The 25507-nt window shown below is 34.5% G+C and overlaps 1 protein-coding gene across 1 annotated transcript in view; it reads right to left on the minus strand.

Moving 5' to 3' along the window:
* Nucleotides 1-25507, minus strand: part of AHI1 (Abelson helper integration site 1) — a 103242-nt gene that overhangs the window by 61860 nt on the left and 15875 nt on the right. Inside the window, exons 5-19 of the mRNA XM_076333662.1 lie at nt 24283-24893; nt 23551-23708; nt 22299-22512; nt 21355-21547; nt 19676-19771; nt 18003-18188; nt 15758-15910; nt 13378-13510; nt 12254-12377; nt 9870-10099; nt 8349-8452; nt 7631-7749; nt 4417-4547; nt 2798-2938; nt 555-748 (exon numbers count right to left, since the gene is read on the minus strand). Of these exons, the coding sequence (XP_076189777.1) occupies nt 555-748; nt 2798-2938; nt 4417-4547; nt 7631-7749; nt 8349-8452; nt 9870-10099; nt 12254-12377; nt 13378-13510; nt 15758-15910; nt 18003-18188; nt 19676-19771; nt 21355-21547; nt 22299-22512; nt 23551-23708; nt 24283-24893 (2787 nt within the window). The remainder of the gene's footprint in view (nt 1-554; nt 749-2797; nt 2939-4416; nt 4548-7630; nt 7750-8348; nt 8453-9869; nt 10100-12253; nt 12378-13377; nt 13511-15757; nt 15911-18002; nt 18189-19675; nt 19772-21354; nt 21548-22298; nt 22513-23550; nt 23709-24282; nt 24894-25507) is intronic.

The raw sequence follows: 25507 nt of genomic DNA on the forward strand, positions 1-25507 counted from the left end.
GTCTCCTGTCCCTAGTAGCTACCGACCTTTCTTAAATATGTTTTCACAGAGGTGCCATATGCTCTTCTGTTTGGTTCCACTTTCAGTTGTGCAGTGGGTCTGATTTGTCCTTCGTGGAGCTGGCTGGAAACGGCTGTGCCCAGCACAGGGAAGTCCATGATCTCCTCCCACACAGGTCAGCCCTGCAGCCCCCCTGCTACGAAACCCCTGCCATTTATGCCACATACAACTCTAAAGGCAAATAAAGAAAAAAAAAAAAAAGATAATTTTCTAAGCTCAGCCATAATGAGTAAATCATGTGAATGGTAATGGGCATTGACAGAAAACATCCCTTGTCATCGATACTTGATAAACAAAAATAACTTAGTTTTATGCGATTAATCTCTTCTAAAGAGCTACTTACAGGTGCATTAATATTAGCGAGAGATGTATTCATTTCTGAAGAACAGATCCCAAGACTACATATATATATTTTGTTACATACATCAATCCCAGAATATGAACTTTGGCTGAGAAGACTATATACTTCTGGAAATTAATTAAATTTGACTTACCATAACAGAATCAAGTTTTTGTTTCACCTTCTGCATTCTCATTGATGCTCTTGCAACACTGACAAACTGATCTGCTGGAGACATCACTGAACTTTTTTGTGTAGGAATTTCAGAAAAACTGCTAAAGAACTGTGGTGCAGCTGTTGTAAGTGACAAACTGAGATCTTTTACAAGTTCAGCTTCCTGTTGCGCAACTGTAGAAATAACCAATATTAATGTGTCAGGTGAAGCCTTACATTGCCATGGGAAAAAAAAAAAAAATCATTGAATGATCACTGTCATTTTGCCAGCCATGTCTTCAGTGAAACACCATCAGAATCTGTACTAGTAGTGCTACAGGGAAAAACCTGAAAATGACATGAAATTTTCCCCATACTACCCCATTTCCCCCAACTCTTCCTCATCACAATATCTCCCTTCTGTTACCGGTGTTCAGTAACCTCTCACACAGAACTGACATTTTTGTATTACTTATAAACAATAGTGTTCTCCGTGCAGAAATATTAGGGGGGAGGGAAAAAGAGAAAGGAATGTTTTCAAAGGCAAGAAAGTTATATAGCTTGCACTGAGTTCAAGTCAGCTAATTTACTAAGTACATTTCACATTATTTCCAGCCTAGTTCAAGTGAGCTTATTATACTTGAGTAAAATTTCAGAAGTTGCTAGACATGTATATAGGCATAGGAGGCATTCTTAGGAGGTAGCCTGCTCTAGAATAGGATACTTTTGATGGAAGTTGTGCTCACTGTCATTTAAACAAATTGTTTGACTTCTGCAATTTTTTGTACTGTGGTCTCAAGCCAACAAAGGTTAAAAGAATTCTTCATGAAAGTTTTGTCCAGGATATTCATAAAACTGTTGGTGTATGTAAAACACATACTGTTGGAGTCTTAAAAACTGTGTCAGTGACTAAAATTAGTATTACTATATGATTAACTCTTTCAACACTAAGGCAGTAAGACTATCTTCTGAAAGCAAGAGTGTGTGCTTTTAACCAAAAAAGGAACAAAAAGTTAGTAACAGACAATGTAGAAAAGACCACAACCTATGCAAAACCTTGCTGTCACCAGTGACTTAGTTAAGCAGTCAGATGATACAAATAACTACCAGTGTGATATCTGTGTGATCTCTAAATATACACAGACACAAATATATATTAAACTACCCTATTAGCTTTTTAAAGACTCACTGTCTGCTGAGTAGTCAAAAAATTTTAAAGAAATCCTTCACCCGAAAAATTTTCCATTGTTCTCTAGAACGCAGGTATCTTACTGGGTTGAAGTTTAGCACTGAATATTCATTGTAAAGTCATTCCACTTTATTTTCCTGTAAAAGTCAACCAGTTCAACAGACAAATAACCTAAACTGTGAGATTTGATATGAGTAATCTCATTAGTATGTTACTTAAAAAGCAAATGTATAAAGACAGGATTAGCTTTATAAATCTATGTTCACTGCAAATATAATTCAAACAAAAATCTGTTACAGATATGCAAAATTTATTGCTTAATTCGTATTAACATTATCTACTGTTTAGATGCAACATGACATCTGAAACTATGTCCTTAACTGAAACAATGACACTGCTAAAGCTAACCACAAAAACACAATATCAGAAAAGCCTGCAAAATACAGTCTGAATTTTATTTTGTATATCAAAAATTCAAAGCTAGCATTTATCACTATCTTCTCTTTAACATAACATGGGGAATAAATGTCTCTCTCACATAATGACATCACAGATGTAACACCTGTTTATTAAAACAATCTATACTCTCTCACATTAATTCGCTATACAGCTCAACAACTTTATTTTGTAACATAGCCAGCACAAAATAATGAGATTTCTATTAAGCTATACATTAATTTTCAGAACGGTAGTATTTTAGGCTCCATAATCCACCTTGATACTGAAAAAGGGCTTTTAAATATTTATATGACACTGCCTATATATGATAAAGTACTGTAAGAATCACACAGGATGACATACAGTACCACATTTAAACTTGAGGTTGGGAGGGACCTCTGGTGATTGGCTAGGCCAAAGCCCTGTTCAAAGCAGGGTCACCTAGAGCAGGTTGCTCTGGGTCACGTCCAGTTGGGTTTTGGTATCTCCCAAGATAAAGATATGTATTATCATCAAATGACTATTTTCTTTTTCCTTCAAAAGAAGTACAAATACTAGCAAATCACTTCTAAAAATAAAATACTTACAGGTGTGTATCAAGAAAATTTGTACTGTACCTTTATAATCATAAATGTATACAAGTATTGGCTGGTTTTGACCAAAGGCACAGAATGACACCATGTGTTCATGTGGATGAAAGGCAACATCACGAAGTGGAGATGTGAAGGAGAGTTCAGAATATATGGCCACCTGATCTCCTACAGAAGTGAAATACGTATGTTAATACTATGGAAACATATTTGATACAGCAAAGTAACAGTTGGTTAAAGCTTGTATTACTACAGTGCAGTGACTGCCACTGTAAATAAATATTCTTCAGTCCATTTCCTTATTGAAAAGTAATATTTGGCATAAAACAAAAAATATTCTATGCTTTTAAGTTATTGAAAAAGTCAGAAAAGTTAGTGCTGTTGCAACAGCTGCAGGAAACCCGAGAGGATGCATCAGGTTAGCTGAGTTCTCTTGTTCTGATAAGCAAGTTCTGGAAAGGTGGCGTTCCACAGTATTTGTTTGTGCTTGCATTTTGCCAGAGATAGCTATCTTAGTTGTCAGTATTATATAATACTGACAATAGGAGTGAAAGTTGAGCACAAAATTATTAAAAAAAAAAAAAAAATTAGCTCTTCAGCTGATGGCATTATGAATGCAAGTACAGCGTGTAAGCAAGAGTCAAAGCCCGGTAAAAACATACTACTAACAAAATTTCTCCCTCCTTTTATTCTTTTTTTAAAGTTTTCAGACAAATTATGTAGTGGCATAGATGTAAGCTAATACAGTTGGAAACATGGAAAAAAAGTCAAAACAGAACTGTTGGTTAGCTGCCAGTTTTAAAATACTTACTTTTTCCTTTTTAAAAATTATTTAAATCACAATTGGAGACAGAACGTAATGTCATCAAAACCAAAAAGTGTATTCTGCTACCTTCTACTGTTATTTTTGTCCCTTTTACCTCACTGTACAACGAAGATGACAAACTCTGTATCTTACACTTTGCGTAATACTTTTCCAGAAAGATTTTGGTAGCTATTTTGAAATGACTCGGTTTGGGAAATCATTCACAAAGAAACCTTATATTCCAAGGGCCAAAAACATTCAGAGTCTCCAATCACCCTCGGGAAACAAATGAAGTGGTTCTCAACAACAGCCTAATTCCCAAATCCAAAAAACGCAACAGCAAGACTGACTGAACATTGGAGCAGGCTGCCCAGGGAAGTGGTGGAGTCCCCATCCCTGGAAGTATTTAAAAGATGTGTAGATGAGGCGCTTAGGGACATGGTTTAGTGGGCATGGTGGTGTTGGGTCGACGGTTGGACTCGATGATCTTAGAGGTCTTTTCCAACCTTAATGATTCTATGATTTGACTTAAAACATTATTGTGCATTCCGTTTTAAGACCCTCATCCACATGTGAAGAATTGCAGTACACAAAAAGTTGAGCTTAAGGTGCTCCATTCCTGCTGGATATTACAAATGCTACCTCTGCCTATTAATTTCCTCTAGAGAATTAAATCTTAGAGATTAGTAATAGCTATTTAAAAGGTGGAGCTAAGGCTTCAGGATTTAAGAACATCTTACTGAAGTTTTATTCCATATCAAAAGCGTTTCAATAAAGCTTACAAAACCCTTTCCCCCTCAGCCTTGACAACCTGGCTTAAGACCATAAAATAATTAGTTACCTGTTTCTGGATTCCAAACATAAGCCTTTCCATCTTCGCTTCCAGAAAATAGGAATGTACCACATGGTGTTAAGGTGCTGTGAATCTTTTCTCTGTAATTTGTGGCACCTATGTATTTCTTTGTAGCCAAGCTAAAGATAAAGAATAGTTTGCAGATGTAGCAGATACTTTCAGAATAGACAATCTAACTTTTTATGTGTCAGTCCCCCTCTCTATTCCTCAGAACAATCAATAGACCTTGCATCCCAAATAGATATGCAAGCACCCACCTTTTGCAGAGTGCAGAGTTTACCCTTTCTTTTCCCTGGCTTTCATAAGGCACCTGAAATTTTAGATGAAAGTGTACATCCTTGTCTTTCAGTAGAAAATTGAATTACTCAGATCTAGAGAATGGATATAGATGTAGTAATTTGCATTTTCTTGATCACGGGCTTTGCAAAAAATGGGGAAATTGGCACTATTACTCCAAGCTCTGCCAAAAAAATTTTCATTACGCTTCCTGAGCTTGATTACATCCCAGCAGTGCTTAAATTTATCCAGCAGCTCTCTTTAGCTCTTCAGGCTAATAACTCCTTGGTTAGAAAACCAGCAGTAGAATCAACAAATTTCAGACATCAATGTTGATTTACTATTAACATTAATATTTTTAATATTATTGTGCTACTTAGGTATCCTAATCTTTTTTCAGTGAAACACTACTGATCAGCATAGTAATAATGACCTACTAATGAACCACTGTCAAACAGTTTGTAGGCATCAAGTAAAAGAGAATCTGCAAAAGGATTTAAAGAAGCATAAGCCAGCTTATAAGAGGCTATCTCAAACATGAGGTACAGCTTGGAAAGACATATGAAAGTTCAAAATGGAGACTAATACAGCAGTAATACTATGATGCAGAATTCAAGGCAAGAAGAATGGCAATAGGCCACGACAGCTCTCAAAGACAGTAGACAATAATTTTTAAAATGTGTTACTGCAGAAACAATGGAGGTATGCTGGGAGAAGTGCAATGCAGTTAATGTGACAGGAAGATTGTTTTTAACAATATTCTGAATACATATACCTTAGATCCAATTCTATTTCGCAAGCAAGAGAAAAGGATGCTTTAATGATCACAGTGCAAGACCATATTAGCCCAAATAAGAGTTTTAGCTGTGTGAATAAGAAAGATAGTATCTCTGAGATGTCATGTAGAAGAGCCCTGCAAGATGTAAAACTAACCTGCATATGAAACCCTAAGGAGAGGTCTGAACCAAAACCAAATCCCTGATCACATACCTGAGTGACAGGACAACAGCATTATCCAAAAAGATCAAAAAAGCAAGTTGAAAGAGGAAAGTTAAGAACAACTAGCTGTCAAAGTGAATTGTGTTGATCTGTGACCTCCACCCCCTCTTTTCTCATGCAGGGAACGAACAGTTAATGCTGACGTGTAAAATTATCACTGCTGGGTATCTGACCCTGTGGTTTATTGATAGACTTAAGCCAATGTAACTGTGGGCTGCGGTCAAAGCAGCAGTCCTGCTGCTATCCTCTCCACCCTTATTTTCCCAGGCTCTCCCTCATTTCTTTTCTAGTGTTTGGGCAGCTATCAGATGAGTTACATCAGATAGTTGATTAAAATGAAAATTAATCATTTGTATTTGTAGGCTGACTTTTGGTCGGATCAGTTTACTGATCTGACTTACCCTGCATCAAAAGACATCTAGAGCTGATAAAATGGAAAAGCTACGAATACATGGCCAAAGTTGTGGGAGATAGGAGGAGATGATGTGTCCTATGGATAAACTGGCTCAATAATTGTGAAATTGCTGACCATATTAACCCTTTCTTAGAGATTAATATGCATGTCCATTTTTCTCTCTCAAACTAAAACTCTCTGCACTTTTTAGGAATGGTAGTGATAGACAAACACTATCTGCTTCAAAAACTACAGGTTCCCTCTGTTCATCCACCCATTTCATGCTTCGATTGAGAGGATAGTTTAGCTTTCTAGCATGGTCATTATAATTTATCATTTACAGTAAAGGACGAAGAATGTACTATAAGACTGGAAAGTCTTCAGCTAGTTCAAACATCCAACCCAATATATAATTTAAGAGTGAGATTTCCTGAGAGAGTATTTATATGTACAAAAGTATGTTCTAAAAGAACGTAGTTTCTCATGCTATGAGAGCGTAAAGAGGTATTTCCACCAGGTAATTTCATGTAGAACACCAGGGACCTTTGATTTTCTGCATGGTGAGGCAAGGAAGGGAACCCATGAAATTAAGGATGAATCATTTAGAAATAGCGTTCATATCTTTTAATGTGATTTTCCAGAAGAGAATGTTCAGATGCATCTTATCCATGTGTGTAACTGACAGGAGTAAGACTCTTCTCAGTTTCACCCAGTGAAAGGACAAGAGGGAATGGACACAAATTGAAATACAGGAAATTCCATTTAAAATGAAGGAAAAAACCTTCTTTTACTTTGAGGGTGAATGAACACTAGAACATGTTGCTCACAGAAGTTGTAGACTCTTCATCCTTCGAGATATTCAAAACCCAACTGGACAAAGCCCTGAGTAACATGCTCTCATGCATTGATTATTAGGGTTGGACTGGACACTCTCCAACCTCTCAACGACTCAAGTGATTCTGTGATCCCCTTGTTTTTTATTGTAGTTTATTATTAAAGAATCATGTTCGCAACTATTAAAAATGAGAAAATCATCAAAAAGTAAGTTAAAAATATCTCACCGCCTGCTTAATATACCATAATAAGTACATCACTGCATATTTTGGTATTTATGATGACAATCTTCATTCCATTTTATCATCAAAATACTCTTCCCAGAGTCTTAACAATGAGAAACTAATGCATAAATATATGTTACAATTTTAAAGTTCTTTTCATGCCCAGATTGTATTTTAAAAAGTGAATTCAATCTTTGGGAGACTAGTGTCTTCTCCTTCATGCCACCTTAAGCTCCCAGGTAATCTAGTAATTTTTGGATATTCTATTCTAAAAGACTTACCCAATATAACATAAAAGGTCTGTAATACAGCAGTGTTTTGAAACCACTTCCTAACCCTAACATTGCTATCCTTGATTATTAGGACATCTTTCTTCTCCACAACTATACCTTTAATAGTTTTATGGCACTTTATCTCCCCAAGTAAATTTTAAAACAAAAAGGAAATATGCACTTGTCACCAAAAATCTACTTACATTCTGAGATCCATAATTCTCAGGGTACTGTCTTTGGTATGGATTAATAAACGCCTTCCATTTGGATGCACCTCCAAATGATTTATTGGTGTTCCTTTAATATCATTTTCTTTTATTTCCTACAGAAAGAAGGAAAACAAAGTAAAAAAAAAAACTTTTTGTTTTAAAACTCATGTTTTCACACATTATTATTCATTTTTCTCTTGCATTACTCTTTTTCTGCCCACTTCATTCTATGTGGTTAAGGAAAAAGTTTGTTCCTATATTAAGGCATTACATCCAAGGCAATCAACTTTTCACAACCACAAGGCAGATTCTACTGTGACTCTGAACTGAAACACAGTTGATGACAGAAATGCTGACTGAACATTAGGCCTCTAAGGTATGAACAAAGGTGATCTGTAAAGCCTGTGGTCTATTTTATTGTTATTTCTAGAAAACCTCATGCATTAGCATTTATCTGTTAATACAATGCTATTAAACCTCAAGCATTTTCATGTTTTATATACAAAAAATTGAAGTTGCAAAACAGATCAAAAATTTGAAGTCAGTGAATCACAGCATGTTCGAGCAGCTCTTTCGCACCGTTATTTAAAGAAAATACACCTTTTCAGTTAAACAAAAGTTACTGTGTAAAAAAATTTTAATTCAAATCAAATTACTAGATTTGGAACAGTTTACATAAAAATTACAATGCTAGTTTAAGAAATCTGCATACCTTATTAATCCTCCATTGTTGAAACAGGTGTTGAGAACTTCCTTTGACAGATGTATCCCAAACTATTATCAGTCCTGAACTATCTCCTGAGAACATGTGGAGCCCTGTGAAATAATAATGTCTTATAAGTAGAAGAATACCACACAAAAGAACAAATACAGAAAAGGATGTATAAACAACTTTTTTCTATTATTTTTGTGAATAGGTGAACACCAATTCTTTCCTCTCTTTTGCTATAATATACTCATTGAAAATACATTTTGCTCATACTGCATGACATAAGTTGATACCATAGATTTGGATTCAGCACCTAAGTCAGATACTGGAGAGCTGAATATGCTTTTAGTTTTTTTCATTTTTACTCATATGGTAGAACCAGCAAAAAATGAGCATTTATAGCTCAATGAGCTTCACATGATAGCCTAATGCTTACCTATACATTCACTGAGAGCATCTTGAACAAGAACAAATACTGTTTTCCAACAGTTGTTCTTAAATTAAGCACAAATACTTATAAAAATGCAACTCTTTCCTCTTCTTGGTACCTACTCCAGTGAATACCTCCAAAAATGAACCACCTAATTACTAATGATGTCACTAATACCAGAAAAAGTCAAACACTTCCAAGTATCTTATTCATTCATCCATCTTCAACTCTTCCCACCCTCCACTAATACATGTCAGTACATCTCTCTCACTTGCTTTCAGCTGTTAATCTACCAGTTAACATTATTCACAATGGTCAAATCTCTGTCCTTTTCTCTCAGTTTTTCACATTCTCTGTCAATGTTGAAAAGTTCATCACCTTCCCACTTCTTCAGTCTAGCATTAAAATTCTCACAATCTCACTACTGCTACCTCATTTTCTTTATTTTTGTATTGAGTTGATAACTTTGAATGACAATATGGTGGAGCTGTCTTTGCTACTGTTCTGATCATGCAATCTCCTGTTCTGAAGTTCTGTTCTAAGAGTTCTCTAGTAGCTGGTTTCAGATTTCCTGCTTCTGCTTTTAAGTTAGTACATAATTCTTCTACCTACTTCTTTAGCTAAACCTGCCTTTTCTCCAATTTACCTCTCTACACTAACTGCTAGGCTTTTCACCTGCATCCTGATCCATTTGTTTCCTCTGCACAGTAGCATCTGTGCTTTATGTTCTGCTAATTTTTGCTGCAATATGTACAAAACATTAGCTAACTAACAATAGCTAGTTATAGGGACAATGAAAACTAAATTATGACCAAAATTTGTCCAGTCATCATTGCCTGATCACTACACATTTGTTTGCCTGTCCTTTCTACACTTACCTTTTCTGATTACTCTCAATTTATATCAGGGACTATGTGTCCCTTTGTGTTCATCCAAGTTAAGGCATCACACTAACGTATTAATTGCAAAGACAGCTAAAACTATTCTATTCTATTATAGCATTTCACTTTGCCTCTGTGAAATAAAGCAAATTAGTAACACTCAAGTTGGTCTTCAACTGAAGACTATTTGAAAAAGTAATACTAAGTACATACCTTCTGCATCAAAACAAAGTGTGTTGATGAAACTTTTGTGACCATCAAGCTCCTGTAGCAGTTGCCCATGGACTTCTTTCACATTTGCATTCCAGATTCTAATCACTGAGTCGTAACATCCTGTCACAACCAACCAGTCAGCAATTGGGTGGTACTTTGCAGTGTAAACAAATGAAGGATGAGGGAAAACTCTCACTGCAGATGCCGCCTGCATTTCTATTTTCCACATTCTAAAAGGAAAGGATGTTAGGATATCTACTGTATAAAGCAATCACATACACAGGTATAACTGATGCCGTATTTTGTGCTAATGGTTCTAGAGGCAAATGCTTGCAAACGCTTAACACCACCTGTTTATCCTACCAATTTTTTCCACCTATATTTAGTCCTTTAATATGGTACTTTCTAACAAGAATTAAGATACATCTACTACTTTCCATAGTACTCTGTCTTCAAAATAAATTCATGACTACTTACTCATTTAATGGATATTTTGCACATTTTAAAATACATATAAAGAATTCCATGGACTGGATCAGTTTCTTTCTTTCAGGAGTTATAAACAAATTATTAAGACCTTCTGGTGTATCACTCATTTAAAAAAAAAAAAAAAAAAGTAGTTTTCTTCACATAAATTCAGTTTACTATTCATCTATTTCCTATCCTTCACCACCCATAGCTGTAAGATCAGATTTTTCTTAGGAAGTGTTTTTTATTTGATGCTATACATTTTATTATTGAGCCTTCCCCAAAGATGACTCAAAGAATGGAATGGTACCTGGATCATGAAATACAGGTGGGCAGCACATTTCAGAGAGCACTCAGTTACAATATGGAATTTAATTCTTTGAGTGCCACCCTTCCAGGTAGGGTGACTACTTCTGGTGGCTACTGAAGAATTCTAAGCTTACTCTGAGGTGAGTTCATTACAAAATTGCAATCCCTTAGAGTATAGCGATTAACTTGCAACTTAATGTGCAAACGTCACAAGGAGTCTACCTATCTTTCAGAATGGTTTTGCTCTAACAACATGAAAGTTAATTTATTGCTCACAAATAACATGGGACTAAAGCTTGAGAAGGCTCAAGGGTAACATACAAAACACTACATAAAGAAGGATTCACATAAGTTCTCAAATTTCCCTTCAAGTTGCCTTAGAACTCAGTCCAAGAAATGATCCAGGTAATAAACTGATAATGACTTTAAAGCAATGGGGTGCCTTTTGGTCCTCATCCTTCAATTCTACCATGCTTCAATGGCAAAATGCTCCCAATATGAAAGCGTAAAAGAAGAAACTCCTTGCCTAAACTGAGACTTTTAAAGGAGCTTAAGGCAACAGACAATAAATACAGGAACTAACAACTCATACACTGACTATGCATAGTACACAGAAAAGGAGGCAGACCACTACAGTTTCAACTTGCTGCCACAAATTCAAGAATTGAGGAACAGCTGGGCCTTCTTATAGGTAACATAAATGACTGAAATTGATATTTACTTCAATATAAGAAATTATTATTTAATCTGCTTCCAAATAAAAAATAAAAACATGGGCTAAGCTCTCAAAATATTTTTATTCCTACATACAAGCAGCAAAAAAGCGCAAAACAGTTCCACACATACAATATATCATTTAACAATTCTTCTGGCATTTGAATTATGCAACTGCCTGTAGCATTACTGAGTTGCATAACAGAAACAAGAGATAGGGATCTGAAGACCTAAAAAAAAAAAAAGCCCTATGAAAACCTATGAAGTTGCTCGTAATAAAACTATGCAGTGTCACAGCCATATTTTTATGATTTTCTACAGTTTTGAGGGTTTTGTTTTTAAACCTTGACGAGATTAGTATTTTAAAGTTAACACTGCATTGAAGTACACTTTTAAATTGTAGAGGAAAATGTGTACACATTCAGTCTCAGAAATAATACTATCAAATTACATTTACAGCAGTTTAATTATTTAACTATGTGTCAAAAAACCCAAACATATATATGTACAGTGTGGCCAGTTTATACATGTAACTTGAATCTTAAATTTCAATTTCCTGCCTCATGTTCAAGTTTGCAAACTTAATACTGCATTCATAATATGGCAATTTCTCCAAGGACAGAATATTCCAACTGTCTCAGTGACTTCTGGAAATATAAAGTCTTTTGGGTTTTTTTGCTGCACTGTAGATTTAGACACTACAGTTTTTGGAAAAGCTTTGGTCTCAAATACATATACATTAGAAACTAATATAGTAAATACAGCATAAGTGATTAACTCCATCATAATTTTTATAATATTATAAAGTCACACTGCCATCAAATCTTTAATTAAAACATTACTTTCTTTTGTGCTTCTGATGCTATCTGCCAGAACATCTTCATCATACTGACCTGACAGTGCCATCAGAGGATGCAGTAAGAAGGTATTGATTGTCTTTTGACCAACAAAGATCATACACTATGTTAAGGTGACCATAAAATTCTCTCAGGAACTGTCCAGAAGGAATTTCATACACTAGTGAAGTTTAAATAGAAAAGTAAAAATTTTGTAAGTATTTACAATCAATTATATGCAATTATTAGTGCAAAGTTTAGTCTAACCTTGGGCTGAGTTTCTGCTAGCATAAGTCAACTCATTTTCTTTATCTTCTCATTTTCAGAGAACAAGATCAAATAGTTGCTAGATATGCATGGACAGCAAGCATGTACTTCCATCTAGTGGTTCACGGATGTCACAAATGCCTTAACACTTAAGAAACAGCCTACTTGCTTTAAACTATTAGAACCAGATTAGGATTATAGTGGTGGGTTTTTTTTTTTTCATTTTGACAGCTACCCAACCAATCTTTGAAATAGATTAACACAGAGATAATTTTCTGGGGCTGTGTAATAAAGAAATCCAGACTTAACCGTTCCTTGCATTTAAACATTTACTTTATGTACACTTAAAATACCGTTCTCTCTAAATCTCAAAATTCTTATGCAGGGCTTGAGAACTATGCACTTGAGACTACTGTGAAGAAGCAGCCCCAAGTTTGAGTAATAAGGAATATTTGTAGTTCCAACTGAACTGGACCATGGAAGACGGCAGCCTCCAGTAGTCTGTCTGGAGATGACGGTATTCCAGGTATCTAACTTTCATGACAGGTTAGGAGAAAAACTTACACAAAAACCATGTGGTGGGGGCTGGAAAAGCTGTTTCACTTAAAACCTTATCAGAAAATATGTTCCTTATGCAAACTGATTTAGTATTTCCATTAGACCTTTGCACAGAAATAGTGTGATTTCATACTGTTAAACTGTATATACATTACCATGTATGAAAAGCCAGTTCCAGCCCTATTAACACAGAAAGAGCCTTCTCCTCAATGCTCTTTAATGCATAGAACAATTTACAAGACACAATTATAAAACAAAACCTCTAAAAAACCCACAATTTAAAAATACATCTTTTGCTCTTTAATTTCAAACTACATGAGTTATAAGAAAAAACCCAAAACATATTTTAAACTTACAAACAATGGGATAGCCATTCCTTCCTGCACATGCTGCTGCCAGCGTTTTCCCATCATGAGAGAAACGAATACAGAAACAGCCCATATCTCCACCTCGCAGTGAAAACAGATGCTTGTTTGGTATGCGGCAAACCTAGCTTTTCAGGTAAGAATTGGGATTACACAGTTATGAATATTGTAACTACCCAATGCTTAAAACACATTCTTAGTTCCTGTCATGCATAAGTTTTAAAAAGCTACTAACATCTTAAAGGAATTTGAAAGAAAAATTCAATCTTATAACAGAGACAGTTCTGCTGCATAACTTAGGCCACATCCAGATTGTATATTCATTTCTGCCCCATTATTACAGACAACTAGCAAGTTTTAAAAACCTAAGAAAATTTAAAATTGAAACAATTTCCTTGATCTTAAGAAATGCTTGATGATGACTATCGTCAATAATATAAGCTGTAGAGTTAGACTGTAAGTCAAGCTTGTTTAAGGAGTCTAAGCACAACTTTTAGTAACTTAATGATTGCAGTGTGAACTCAGAAGACTAAATACAGGCACTCAAACCTTTGGTCTACCAAATCACTTTTAGCATTCCTCATCTGTATTTCATTTCCTGATTTTTTTAAACATAACTAGAGATGAAACATTTCAAGACGTTGCACAGGTATTATAGTCCCTCTCCCTCTCTCCCAAAATATTTCCTCTTTTTCACCCAAGGGCTTTTTCTCCAGAACTAAATTTGAAGTTTAAGGGTAATTAAAATATCCAGAGTAGTTATGTGATTATTTAACCGAAACCTGATTTACCTTTATGAATTAAAAATGAGTATGAACAGATTCATATGCATTTAAAAGTATACAAATAGATCTAGTTATGAAATAATTGAATATAAACTGTTCACTTCAGAATAAAGGTAAACACATTCTGTTAGAAACTATATATGCAATTAAGCCTTCTTATGCTTTTTAACCTCTCTCTAAAATAAAACATTATTAATGTTGAATCAACAATTCAGCTCAGAACAAACTTATTTTATTTACAGGTCATGTAGCTACAATTCACATATAAAATTAATTTCATATTTAATTCATATATCAAATAATTCATAATTCTATAGAACAATTTGCAAAAATAACATCATCCATCTATCTATATCTATGGAGACAGATACAAATATACTGCGGTTCTTTAAAAAGACAATTTAGCTTTAAAGGTAAAACAATAATTTAAATGTATAAAAAGGAAATAATAATTTTGAGCAATTATTCATTTTTAAACAAGCACATCTGCTTTAATATTCTTTGGCAAACAGATAGGCCACATCATGCTAACCTTACTGAAACTTTTTCACAGGACAGCACATCACAAAATACATCATCATTGCTACTAAATTTCTTCAATATGGACATGTACTAGTCTAAGAATAAATGAGCTGCCAAATTTTATTTGTATGATGGTAGGCAAATATTCTTAGGATATTATTTCTCTTGGTTTTGATTACACACTTATTTTCAGAATGGCAACTTTCTGAAAAATTACGAACATTAACACAAATACACCTTTTAGGTATCCTACCATTTTTGGTAAGAAAATTTCCATTGTAAAAACAGAGTTATCTATTCTTTACTATTTTATCATTATTATTAGCAAACTTTACTGGGAAATAAAATTAAGTCTGTGTATATTTAAGTGTTCCTTTTGAAAGGATTTGTATAAGGACTACAGTATGGAATCAAAATAAAAATCAACATTCTTTGTTAACAAATCATTTATTATTCAAATTTTTATAGAACCATGAACTCATGCTAACGCCATTCTACAGAAAAATATGAAATCATTGCATGGACATTCTACATATAGTTGCAAAAATATTCCCTTTTTATGACTGCTAATTTCCATTAGCTACAGTGATCTAGGAGTTAGGATGAAGTCAGCAAGAACCTTCTTAATAAGGTTCTTCAATGAAAGTTCCTTCATAATTCTGTTATACTGTAAAAATAACTTTAACTAAGGGAATTAAAAAAAAAAAAAAGAAAAAAACCCCAAGAAAATATATTTCCAATCAAGCTGAAATCCAAGAACTGGTTTCCTGTCTTACTTCCACTACCTGAATAGCCCTACTCTTTCAAATTCCTAGAGAATTCTGCAGATAAAAATACCTGACTGTTCTGGGAAAAAATGGTTAAATCAACCATATTTGGTAAGAAGCTAAGCATCCTCTACTATTTCTGAGAGTTCCTTATGTTTTGTATTTTGTTCAGTGTTTTTTTTAACTTGCTTTAATGAATGACTTGCTTCATAATACTTATATTATAAAAATAAAATTATAAAAAGATAGTAGACCTTTAAATTCTTTTTCTTTAAAAAGCAAATAAAAACACTTCACCTGTCCAGGCAATCTTGTCCATTTAAATGGCTCCTTTTTCTCCTCTGGAAAAGGGTCACATGATTTTTTAGATCCCTCTCTCTGGAGCTCACACAGTGTTGCACTACTTTGTTCCTGCTGAACAGCTATCATAGAGCGGAAAGAAGGAGTAACCTTAAGGCAAACAAAACTAAGTATCAGAAAAAACATTTTAAAAATTAACAGTGTAATATCTGAAAAGATTAAAAGGTACTTTTTTTACATCTGAAAAATAGAGATTGGAAAAAGCTTAATACAGGAAAACTGTGTAGCAAAAATTTCATTTAAAGTAACCAGCAAGTCAGAAAGTAATCTGAGCTTCCAAAGTTGAGTCAAACAGATGGTATCAAAGATTTTTCAAGTAATTGATAGTTTTCTATTTTTATTAACAATCCAGGTCAGTGAAAAGTAGTAATACTTTATACAACTGAAAAAAAAAAAGCATTTCAGCATGTAAGTAGTTCTAGTGACATTAACCTACCACCTTCAAATCAAAATACTGCTTTGGCAACAGAACCCATTCACGATACCAAAAGATATTATCAGTGTTGTGTATTGAACAAACTATGTTAAACTGTTGCAAAGAAAAAAGGAGGACTGACCACATTTGTGATTTTAATTGTAGGTAAAGCATATATACTTTCCAAACTTCTATAAGTACACTTACTGAACCTTACCTACAAGTTACACCAAGCTTTAACACACAGGAAGCCTTAATGCTGTGAAGCAGCCTAGCAGCCCCATGGCTGAGCGGCACAGAGGCCATTAAGCAGCAGCTGCAGTTCTGATCAGTTTCACTAAGACAAGTCTCTTCAGAAACACATCTGAATACCAGGCAAAACTACTGTTTTCTTCCAGGTTGACAGTTGCTAGGTATCCACTTCAGGGTGAATAACTGTCTAGGTTCTTGTGACTAAAAAGGGAGGCTGGACACCTAATATGCAAGTAGAAACCAATTTAGGAGCTTAAAATAGTTGTCCACACATAGATGTCTACTTCCATGCAAGATGCCCTGTTTTATCCAAGACATCTATTTTCACATCTACCAGCCCATGCAGGAGGTATGGGAGATCTGGGCCCTTCTGGGGAAGCAGGAGAGTAGGCAGGATCTGTAACAGATCTTAAATGGAAGTAGAAATTTACGCATAGAAAACTGTATCATGCCATGGCTCTTATCAGGAGCTCAATCGAGATTGAGCCTTGGCAAATCTGGCATTTATCAGAATAAGAATGAAACCTTATCAGTAGCTAATGGATCCAAGTCAAGTACAGCTCCAAAAGCCTATGCAAATTCATCACATCACTTGAGCTTCATGGAGGACTGTAAAGTACGGACAGCTGTAAACCAGTGATAGCACCTAAACATACCAGGAAAACATTCAGACCATGGAGAAGACAGGCTCAGAACACTTCCCGAAAGATGAAGCACAGCTGTTCAAGCAAAGTGCACAAAGTTCTTAACAACCTCAGCAGCTGACCAAGCAAGAGATCTGCAGATGTCGTTCCAGTATACAGATTAGAAAAATGGCCCCAAAACATGTGAACTAATCCCACAGGTTAGCTTGGTTTTGGACCGCATCTCACCAGGCTTCACAGATCACCCCCTTGATTGTATGAACAGTGAGCAGAAGAAAGACTTATGACAACTGTAAATACCTATGGAAAATTATGTAATAGAACAATATTGTACTCACATTGTAGAACAATAAATGCTGTATTTATCCTGAATGCACATCTCAGCACATACCAATATAAGCCTGTCTTTAAAGGACTTTTCATTTGAAAAAAATATATGACTCATTATAGCTTCAGGGTGCAGGGAATCAGAATTAAGTGACTTACATCTTCTCTCACTTACAGAACTTACACACCTGCATGAGTCCAGTGACTTAAAATAGCATTTCTCCTAATGAGAAGGAATATCAATCTTCAAGAAAGCACCCTGAAAGTTTTCTGACTGTCAATGGCAAAATATGCAAAGTTGCAGATGGGAAAGTACACCTATTTTTCAAAGACAGCTATGAAGAACTGAGTTTGGAACACGTATCTTAAGATGCAAAGTTCTTATTCTAGCTAGTTATATACTAGCTATTTTATATACTGCAGGTTAAGTACAGCTTTTATATACATGCATACAAACACACACTCACACGCTCTAGCTAGTTACTAGTTCCTACAGAAGTCCGTATATTTGTAAATGTATTTATATATTATGTATTTAACTTACATGATCTGGCAGTTTTATGCCTCTTACAGTTACGTATAAAGTTGATGGGTAACGATTTCTAGGACATTTTCCCCACCAGTCATAAACATCAACAGCATTCGAATGTGACTTGGTCCTTGGAGGTGGGTAATATAATTGCAGACGGAGTTTTCCATCAATGTTTCGAACTCCATTTGCACCTACAAGCTGGAAGGGTGATTAAAAAGAGGAAAAAATGTGTTACGTTAACATAAAAATACTAAAAGTAATTGATTATTTCTAGTATCTTAAATACCTAGAGTATAAACTCTGAAATCCACTTCCCATTGGGGAAATATACTATCCCTAAAAGCGGTAATGAAGTAAGCATGTATTAAACACCCCCAGGATCAAATCACTAAGATTAAAGCTTAGATGGCAGCTTAGTTTTGAAACATGCTTCATATGCACAACAGTAATATCCTGTATGTGGGAAGACCTCTGCAGTACCACTTTTTTTTTTCTTTTTTTAAATTGCTACTTTCTGGAATCACCCAAATCTCAAAGGACTGTCAATCCACAAAGAGCGTCTTCCAAATCTGCCCTCTTTGAACGCTGCAGCAAAGGGCATTGGTAGGGCTTTGACTCAGAGCAGAAGATACAGCCAAGCAGTAACCTTTCCAACTTCAGAGGAAATAGAGTTCTCTCTATTGAACTAAAGAACAAGTGTACCTACTGCCATTAACAAATGACCACTGTTTATCAGGACATTTCTACTTTGACTGATACAGATGAAAGGATAACGCAGACAGATGCATTAGGAATGAAGAACAGGCCACAATTTTATTTGTATTTATGACTGGGAAATTCATCCTTCCTTTTGTTCAGAAGTAGGCTGTACTAAACGCCTGGATGCACAGTTCCCACAGCTATACACCCAGGCACATGATACCAGACCTCTGATTTCAGTAGATTTATCTTGGGCAGCACTGAGAAGAGACTCTGTATGGAATGATACAGAGGTCCCTTCTCCCTTCTCCTAAACTTGCAGTCCATTATCTTCTGTATTTCTCAGGTTGTGGACTGCTCAATAGCTGTCAAGATCTGCCATCCAAAGGGGTAGGTGTAAATGAACAATCCTCAGGCAAAGGAAAGCTTGTCAGCTCTCAAAGGCCAAAATTGGCACATTCAAGTCTCTCCTAAAATGGTAAAAAGGTACATGACGTGCTGACTAAACTACCTGTATATCATTGCTGCAGCATTTCAAACACTGCAACTAAAAATTACAGGCATTTTATAATTAGGCTAGGGAGCCTTTTCAAAGACTGGCCAGCCGAAAATGCCGCTAGAATACAGAATAGCTGAGGTACAGAAATTAGTGGATGTCATTTTCTTTGCAAAGACAATCTCATGAATACACAGAAAACCCTCAAAGAAAACCTCCTTTTGTACTTTATGAACAAAAAAAATTCTTACACATTCCATACTTTCTTGAAAAATATGTATTCTTTACTGTCAAGCTTGTTACTGTGAATTTTATGGGGCGAAGGAAGAGGGAAAGGAGAGAACGGCCAAGCAAGTAAGGATTTGTTTTTCCATCTCTGTTGCCTAGAAATATTAAAAAATGTTTTCCCACTTAGTACAGTTAGTGTCTTTTAGATAATTGAATAAAAAGATTTATAAATTTGGTTTCTTTATTTAAATATTTACAATACCTTTAGAAATGCCCAACAAATTTTTCGGAAACCACATTCCTGAATTTGTACATCAGAGTTGGCTCTCACTTCATCCATACTTAGAAAATCAAGGATCTGGAAGTATTGGTAGGAATATAAATATATTTCTAATGAATATATACTTCATGGTAATTAAAAAATACTGCTGAAAATATGCTAGATGCGATTCAGTAAATTTAGCAGATTTCAATTTTAAGCAATTACAAAAACAGTACTTCTTCCATACAAGTACACAATTAGAAATAACAGATCCTTACACATTTACCTGATGACTATTTATGACCTGCTTTAAAAAAGAACATAAGTCTGGTCTTAAAAAACTATTCTTGCTTCCCTTCTGTCTCAATAAAAGAGGCAAACGTTCATGTGTAATTTTCATAAATCCTACATAGTTCACAAATCATATACAACACAGATCTGACAGCCAAAACTAGCTGTATGTTAACCTAGCTGGAAAACAGCAGTCAAAAAGCCAGTTTTCCTTTCCTAGCTTTATCACTTAACGCCATAGAATCAGTCATAGAATGGTTTGGGTTGGAAGGGACCTCTAAAGGTCATCGAGTCCAACCCCCCTGCCATGGGCAGGGACATCTTTCACTACATCAGGTCGCTCAAAGCCCTGTTCAACCTGACTTTGAACACTTCCAATGATGTCCATGAGATTTTTTTTTTCTGGTCAGTGACCAGAATCTTCTCATATTTAGCCACTCCTGGAGGTTTATCTGCTATACAAAAAAAACTGGAATCATGCTTTCTTCAAATTGGTATTTCATAAACCACACTGAAGTCAAACAGCATGCTTTCAGTGTAGTCATACTTTTGGTCCCAAGATCAACATGATTTCTATGAAGAACCTTTACATACAAATGTAATTACTTTTGTGTTAAGCAACTAAGGACTCTTAATTCTATAAATGTTTTCATTTATGAGTATCACAGAACATAAAGAAACATATGGTGATATTGTATATACAATCTATTTGAAATATAAAAAACAAGGAATGAAAACATATTTATTGTATTAGGTTCCCATTTTCAGGTTAATACTACAGAATCTCTCTTTACAAATATTGAAATACTTAAGCTCAAAATCATGTTGAATATATACCTTACAATTTTTCCTTTAAACATAATTGTATTGGAGGACGAATTAATAATTACTTTGTGAAGAATGAGAGAGGAGAAGTAGATGTCTAAAATGTTAATGGAAAACAATGCAATAGCTTGCTCATTGGTACAAGGCAAAAGAGGTATTGCTACAAACTCCATCTTCGAGTTCCTGGTACTTAAGCTTCTTTTCAGATTTCAAGAATATGAAGGATATCACTTTTTCCTTTTTCACACGTGGTGCCATCCCTCTTGATCTGGAACGATCTTACCAGCCTTTCCAAGAAGTTCGACAGTTGATTTAATAAGAAAGCTTTGTCTACCTTACTACTATCAAAACAGGGGGTTTTTTGCTATTAAAAAAATGTTTATTAGTATTAGCAATCACCAGTACCACTTTTTGGTATGTCCACTTAATTCTGCATCTTAAGGCTATGCTATTAACCCAATATAACTGAAATAAAACACCTGAATCACTCAAATATATACTGCTGAAGAAACAAACAGAAAATCATAACATGCATAAATTTGATGTAAAATATTTAACCTTACCTCAAAAAACAGGATTACCCGAGGGCTTTCTTCAGTATTTTGAATAAAATAACTAAAACGCTCATTAAATATGACTTGCTCCTCCCACTCTGGAACTGTTGATTTAGACTGTCTGAAGTCATATGGTTGTGTCATAATAGGAAGAATGTGCTCTATTTGTTCTTGTTCATAATAAGATGAAACTTTCCTCTTGCTGTTTGAAAATTTCCAAACAGTTACAATTGTTACAGTGCCTTAAAAAAAACCAACTCAAACAAAACAGTATTTTCAATTACTGAAAGCAAAGAAACATCCAAGACACCATTTGTTTGATTTTAGAAAAAAAATTTCTAAAACCACCTGAAATTTATTTAAGACAATTTGCAATGCATATAGAAATGCTACAGGCTGAAGTTCAAAATCCTAACAATCAAGTTACTGTTACCAAATTTATGCATAATGATCATGGTAGAGTCTACTGCTTAAAAAATTTGGTTTTCAGGAAAATTATGCATAATGAGAATGGAAACAAGTAACTGAAGTGATTAGAAATATGAAGAACTAAATTTCATTTCAGGATTTTAAAAGTTCTTTTAGAAAAAAAGAAAAGGCAGACACTATGCTACAGGAGTTTTGCTTACTTATTCTAATCTTGGCTTCTACGTATTTTTGAGATTTAGGAAATTTTCTCTCTGGAAAGAATACAGAATGAACTGTGCTGTAAATATGGGGACCTTGAGATCAATACAGCAGTGCAGAGCATTTAAAAGTGCCAAAAAGAAAAGAAAAATACCACCCTAATTTACTGTAGGCATATATATGCGTTATCATAGATGTAAAAACTAATGCATGACCTCACAAGCTTAAAATTCAGCATTATTTTAATTCTCGTATTTAATTTTCTAGGGAAGAATCTATGTATTTAGAGTAATCATTGATAATAGAAACAGTTTATTAAAAGTCACCTATGATCCTTCTTGACATATAAGCCGCTTCTCTGATCAACAACATGGATTTTAACCATGGGATGAGACACCAGCAGACCAGTTTTAAGTCGATCAGATCGATGGATATAAACTCCCAACACAAGATCATCATCAAAACCAAATTTAGACTGAGTTGAAATTTCCGAATTCTTCACTTCCTCATCATTTTCTGCAGCAACTTCTGTGTTTTCTTCTAGAAATAGGAACAAAGTAAATAAATGTTACTATGTTCCACTAGTGACTGTTTAAAGGAGTTAAAATACTCTGTATTTATTATATTTAATGTGTTCTTTATGTAATAGGTTAAAATAAAATGATCACATTTCCAGCATTTTAAACATGTATGAGTATACACATGAATATGTATTAATTAATATAATCTATTCCTATTAACAAACGTTTTTATTTAAAATCAGAGGTCTTCCTCTTGATTGACATAGGCTCTTCAGTGCCACAATGACTTAAAATCCATACAGTTCAAAATCCTGCTCTGGACTACAGCCTATAGTAGGGTTTTTCTGTTTGTTTGTTTATTTAAGGAAAACATAAAAACCAAGATAAGCAGAAACTGATGCTTTCTCCATGTACACTTTCCTTGAATTTACCAAACATTGTTTTCAGAACTCCCTCATTGACAAGCTACAGTGAGACCACCATACTTAACAGATACCAAAAGACCTACTTCTCATCAATTTCTGTAATCTCCATTTTTTTACACCGATTTCTTATTTTGGCCTCCACAACGTTTGAGGAAATGAATTCTCCAATTTGACTATGCGTTGCATGAAAAAGTATTCCTTATGTTTGAATTGAGCATCAGGTTAAAACACTGGTGCTACACCATTCATAGCATAAAGTAAATAAAAATGATAAAATAATAAAAAGACAATTGGAATATGCACCTAAGTAATACACTGTAAAGGTGGTATATATAGTATTATTGTATTATGCTAAAAAACCCCACTTTTAAACTATTTATCAATTTCAAAACTATTTACAGTAAATGAATTCTCAAGATTTTAGATTGATACATCAAATTAACTTCCTTACAATTAGCCTCAGAATTGGAAGAACAAAAATACAATTAAGTAACTTCAACAGCTCAATCACTTCTGTATTACTACTATGGACAAATGTTTTTGTAGCAGCGCAAAAAACAAACAAACAAACAAACAAAAGACTTGGATAAAGCAGCAAAGCAGCACACCATTCTAGCATTTTGTTGGCAGACCTTTTCTGGTTTTCTTTTTAACCCTCTTTGCTTTAGGTTTCTGTTTTTCCGTGCTTTCCTCCAGTTTCTGTCCTTCTGATGTAAATAGTCTTTCTAATAACAGATTTTCATTGCCATCTTCTGCTGGATGATGCTGTAGCTCAGAAAGGGACATTGCACTGCAATGTAACAGATTCCTGTCAGCAATTGCGTTCTACTACATATATGGATACAAATGCTTATTACCATTATTAATCCACTTGACATTTCCTCTTTAGTTCTGCAACTCACCATCTGGGTATCTTGAAAATGCAACACACAGACCCAACATTAGTGTCTTGCCTTTTCATTTCTCTCCCCCCTTCATTTGCCCCTAATTTCCAGATAACTGCAGAACCATTCATGTGAATAGACCTATGCTAATGCTCTTCTGCTGGATCAGGGCCATCACTCATCACTAAAAAACCATGCACAAAATAACCTTAAGTTAGTTAAGAGTGAGTTCCACAGAAAGTAAACATGAGATAGTAATGGAGGATATTTTTTTAAAAGTTAAACAGAATCTGTGAGTTAAATATTAATCTTGACAGCATTTTGAAAAAGTATTTGGTAATATTTTTTCATAACAGAATCATCCAGTTCATCACTTAGAAAATATGTACAGTTTATCAGAAAGCTTCTGCCTATCTTAAAACAAAATGAAAAATTTCACTTAAGATTCACAGACACACAGTATACAGTTTATCATGGTACCTTGTTTCAGCTTCACTTAAAACTGCTATTTCTTTCTTCTTTTTCTTCTTTTTGCCCACTTCATTGTTCAATACAACTTCACGGCTTTGAACACTGGAGGTAACTTCAGACATCTGTTCTTTAAGTTTCATTCTTATTTTCTTTTTAATTGCATTTGCCTCATCCTCAGCCACATGCAGCTGATAGGCTTGAATTAGCTCTTCTTCCTCTTCTAATTCAGTTACATTTCTCACTTCAGTCAAGGAATTTTTAATCTTTCTATCACCTTCTTGATGAGGTACATCTGTTTGTGATTTACTTTTTGTTTTCTTCTTTGGAAAATCATTAAACTTTTTCTCAAAAGTCTCCAATTTAGCTTCATAGAAATTTTCCTCCTCGTTAAATTGTTCTTGTAACAGTGATTTCTTTTTCTTCTTGTTAGACTTTGGTTGCTTGTTCTCCTCTCCACTAACAATATCATTGTTTATTTTCTCTGCAATTGAGGCTTTCTCTCTCAGTTTATTTTTTGTAAATCGGGGACTCTCTTCTTCAGGATTATATGTGTTGTTTATAATTGCTTCATCATTCACACTTTCCTTAGCTAGATCAATACTACTTCTAAAGGTGTCAAGCTGTAAATGAAAAGAACATAAAACATACTTGTACTAAGAATTGTTCTAAGGATAAACATAGTACTTTATGTTATTTCTTTAGCCACATTACACAAAGTAAAATGAAATCAAAGATCTAGTTATTTTCTTGTTTAAAATTAACAAGTGACAGATTGAAAGACAACAGAAAATTCACACTGAAAAAAAATATTTTGTGTTTGGGCACATCATCCTCAATTTTGTTTCACTATGTTTTTAAATGACTTTTATGTATATCCAGTAAAAAAAGAAATCAACAAGTCTACTCCATAAGCAGATGACAATGCTTTAGACTATGGAAGACTTGAAGATTACATGCAGCACGAAATCAAGTATTTTCATCTATTTAAAATGCAAGCTGGAAACAGGGTTCAGGCTCAGTTGTTTGTAGTGTCTTTTACTGAAAGTTGCTTGCCAAGGTTTGACAATGAAATTCTATTAAAAAGTGCTAAAACGGAAAAACAGATTTCCATTAAGACTTTTTTTAAAAGTATAAAGTTGAAAAAAACCCCCCCACATTATTCTTAGTAGAATGATAAAGTTGATCTAAAGGCCAGTCTAGTAAAAACAGCTAAGATAAAATTCAGCTAATGCAT

The sequence above is a fragment of the Aptenodytes patagonicus genome, chromosome 3 (genome assembly GCF_965638725.1).
Source record: "Aptenodytes patagonicus chromosome 3, bAptPat1.pri.cur, whole genome shotgun sequence".
In the NCBI taxonomy this organism is placed as follows: Eukaryota; Metazoa; Chordata; class Aves; order Sphenisciformes; family Spheniscidae; genus Aptenodytes; species Aptenodytes patagonicus.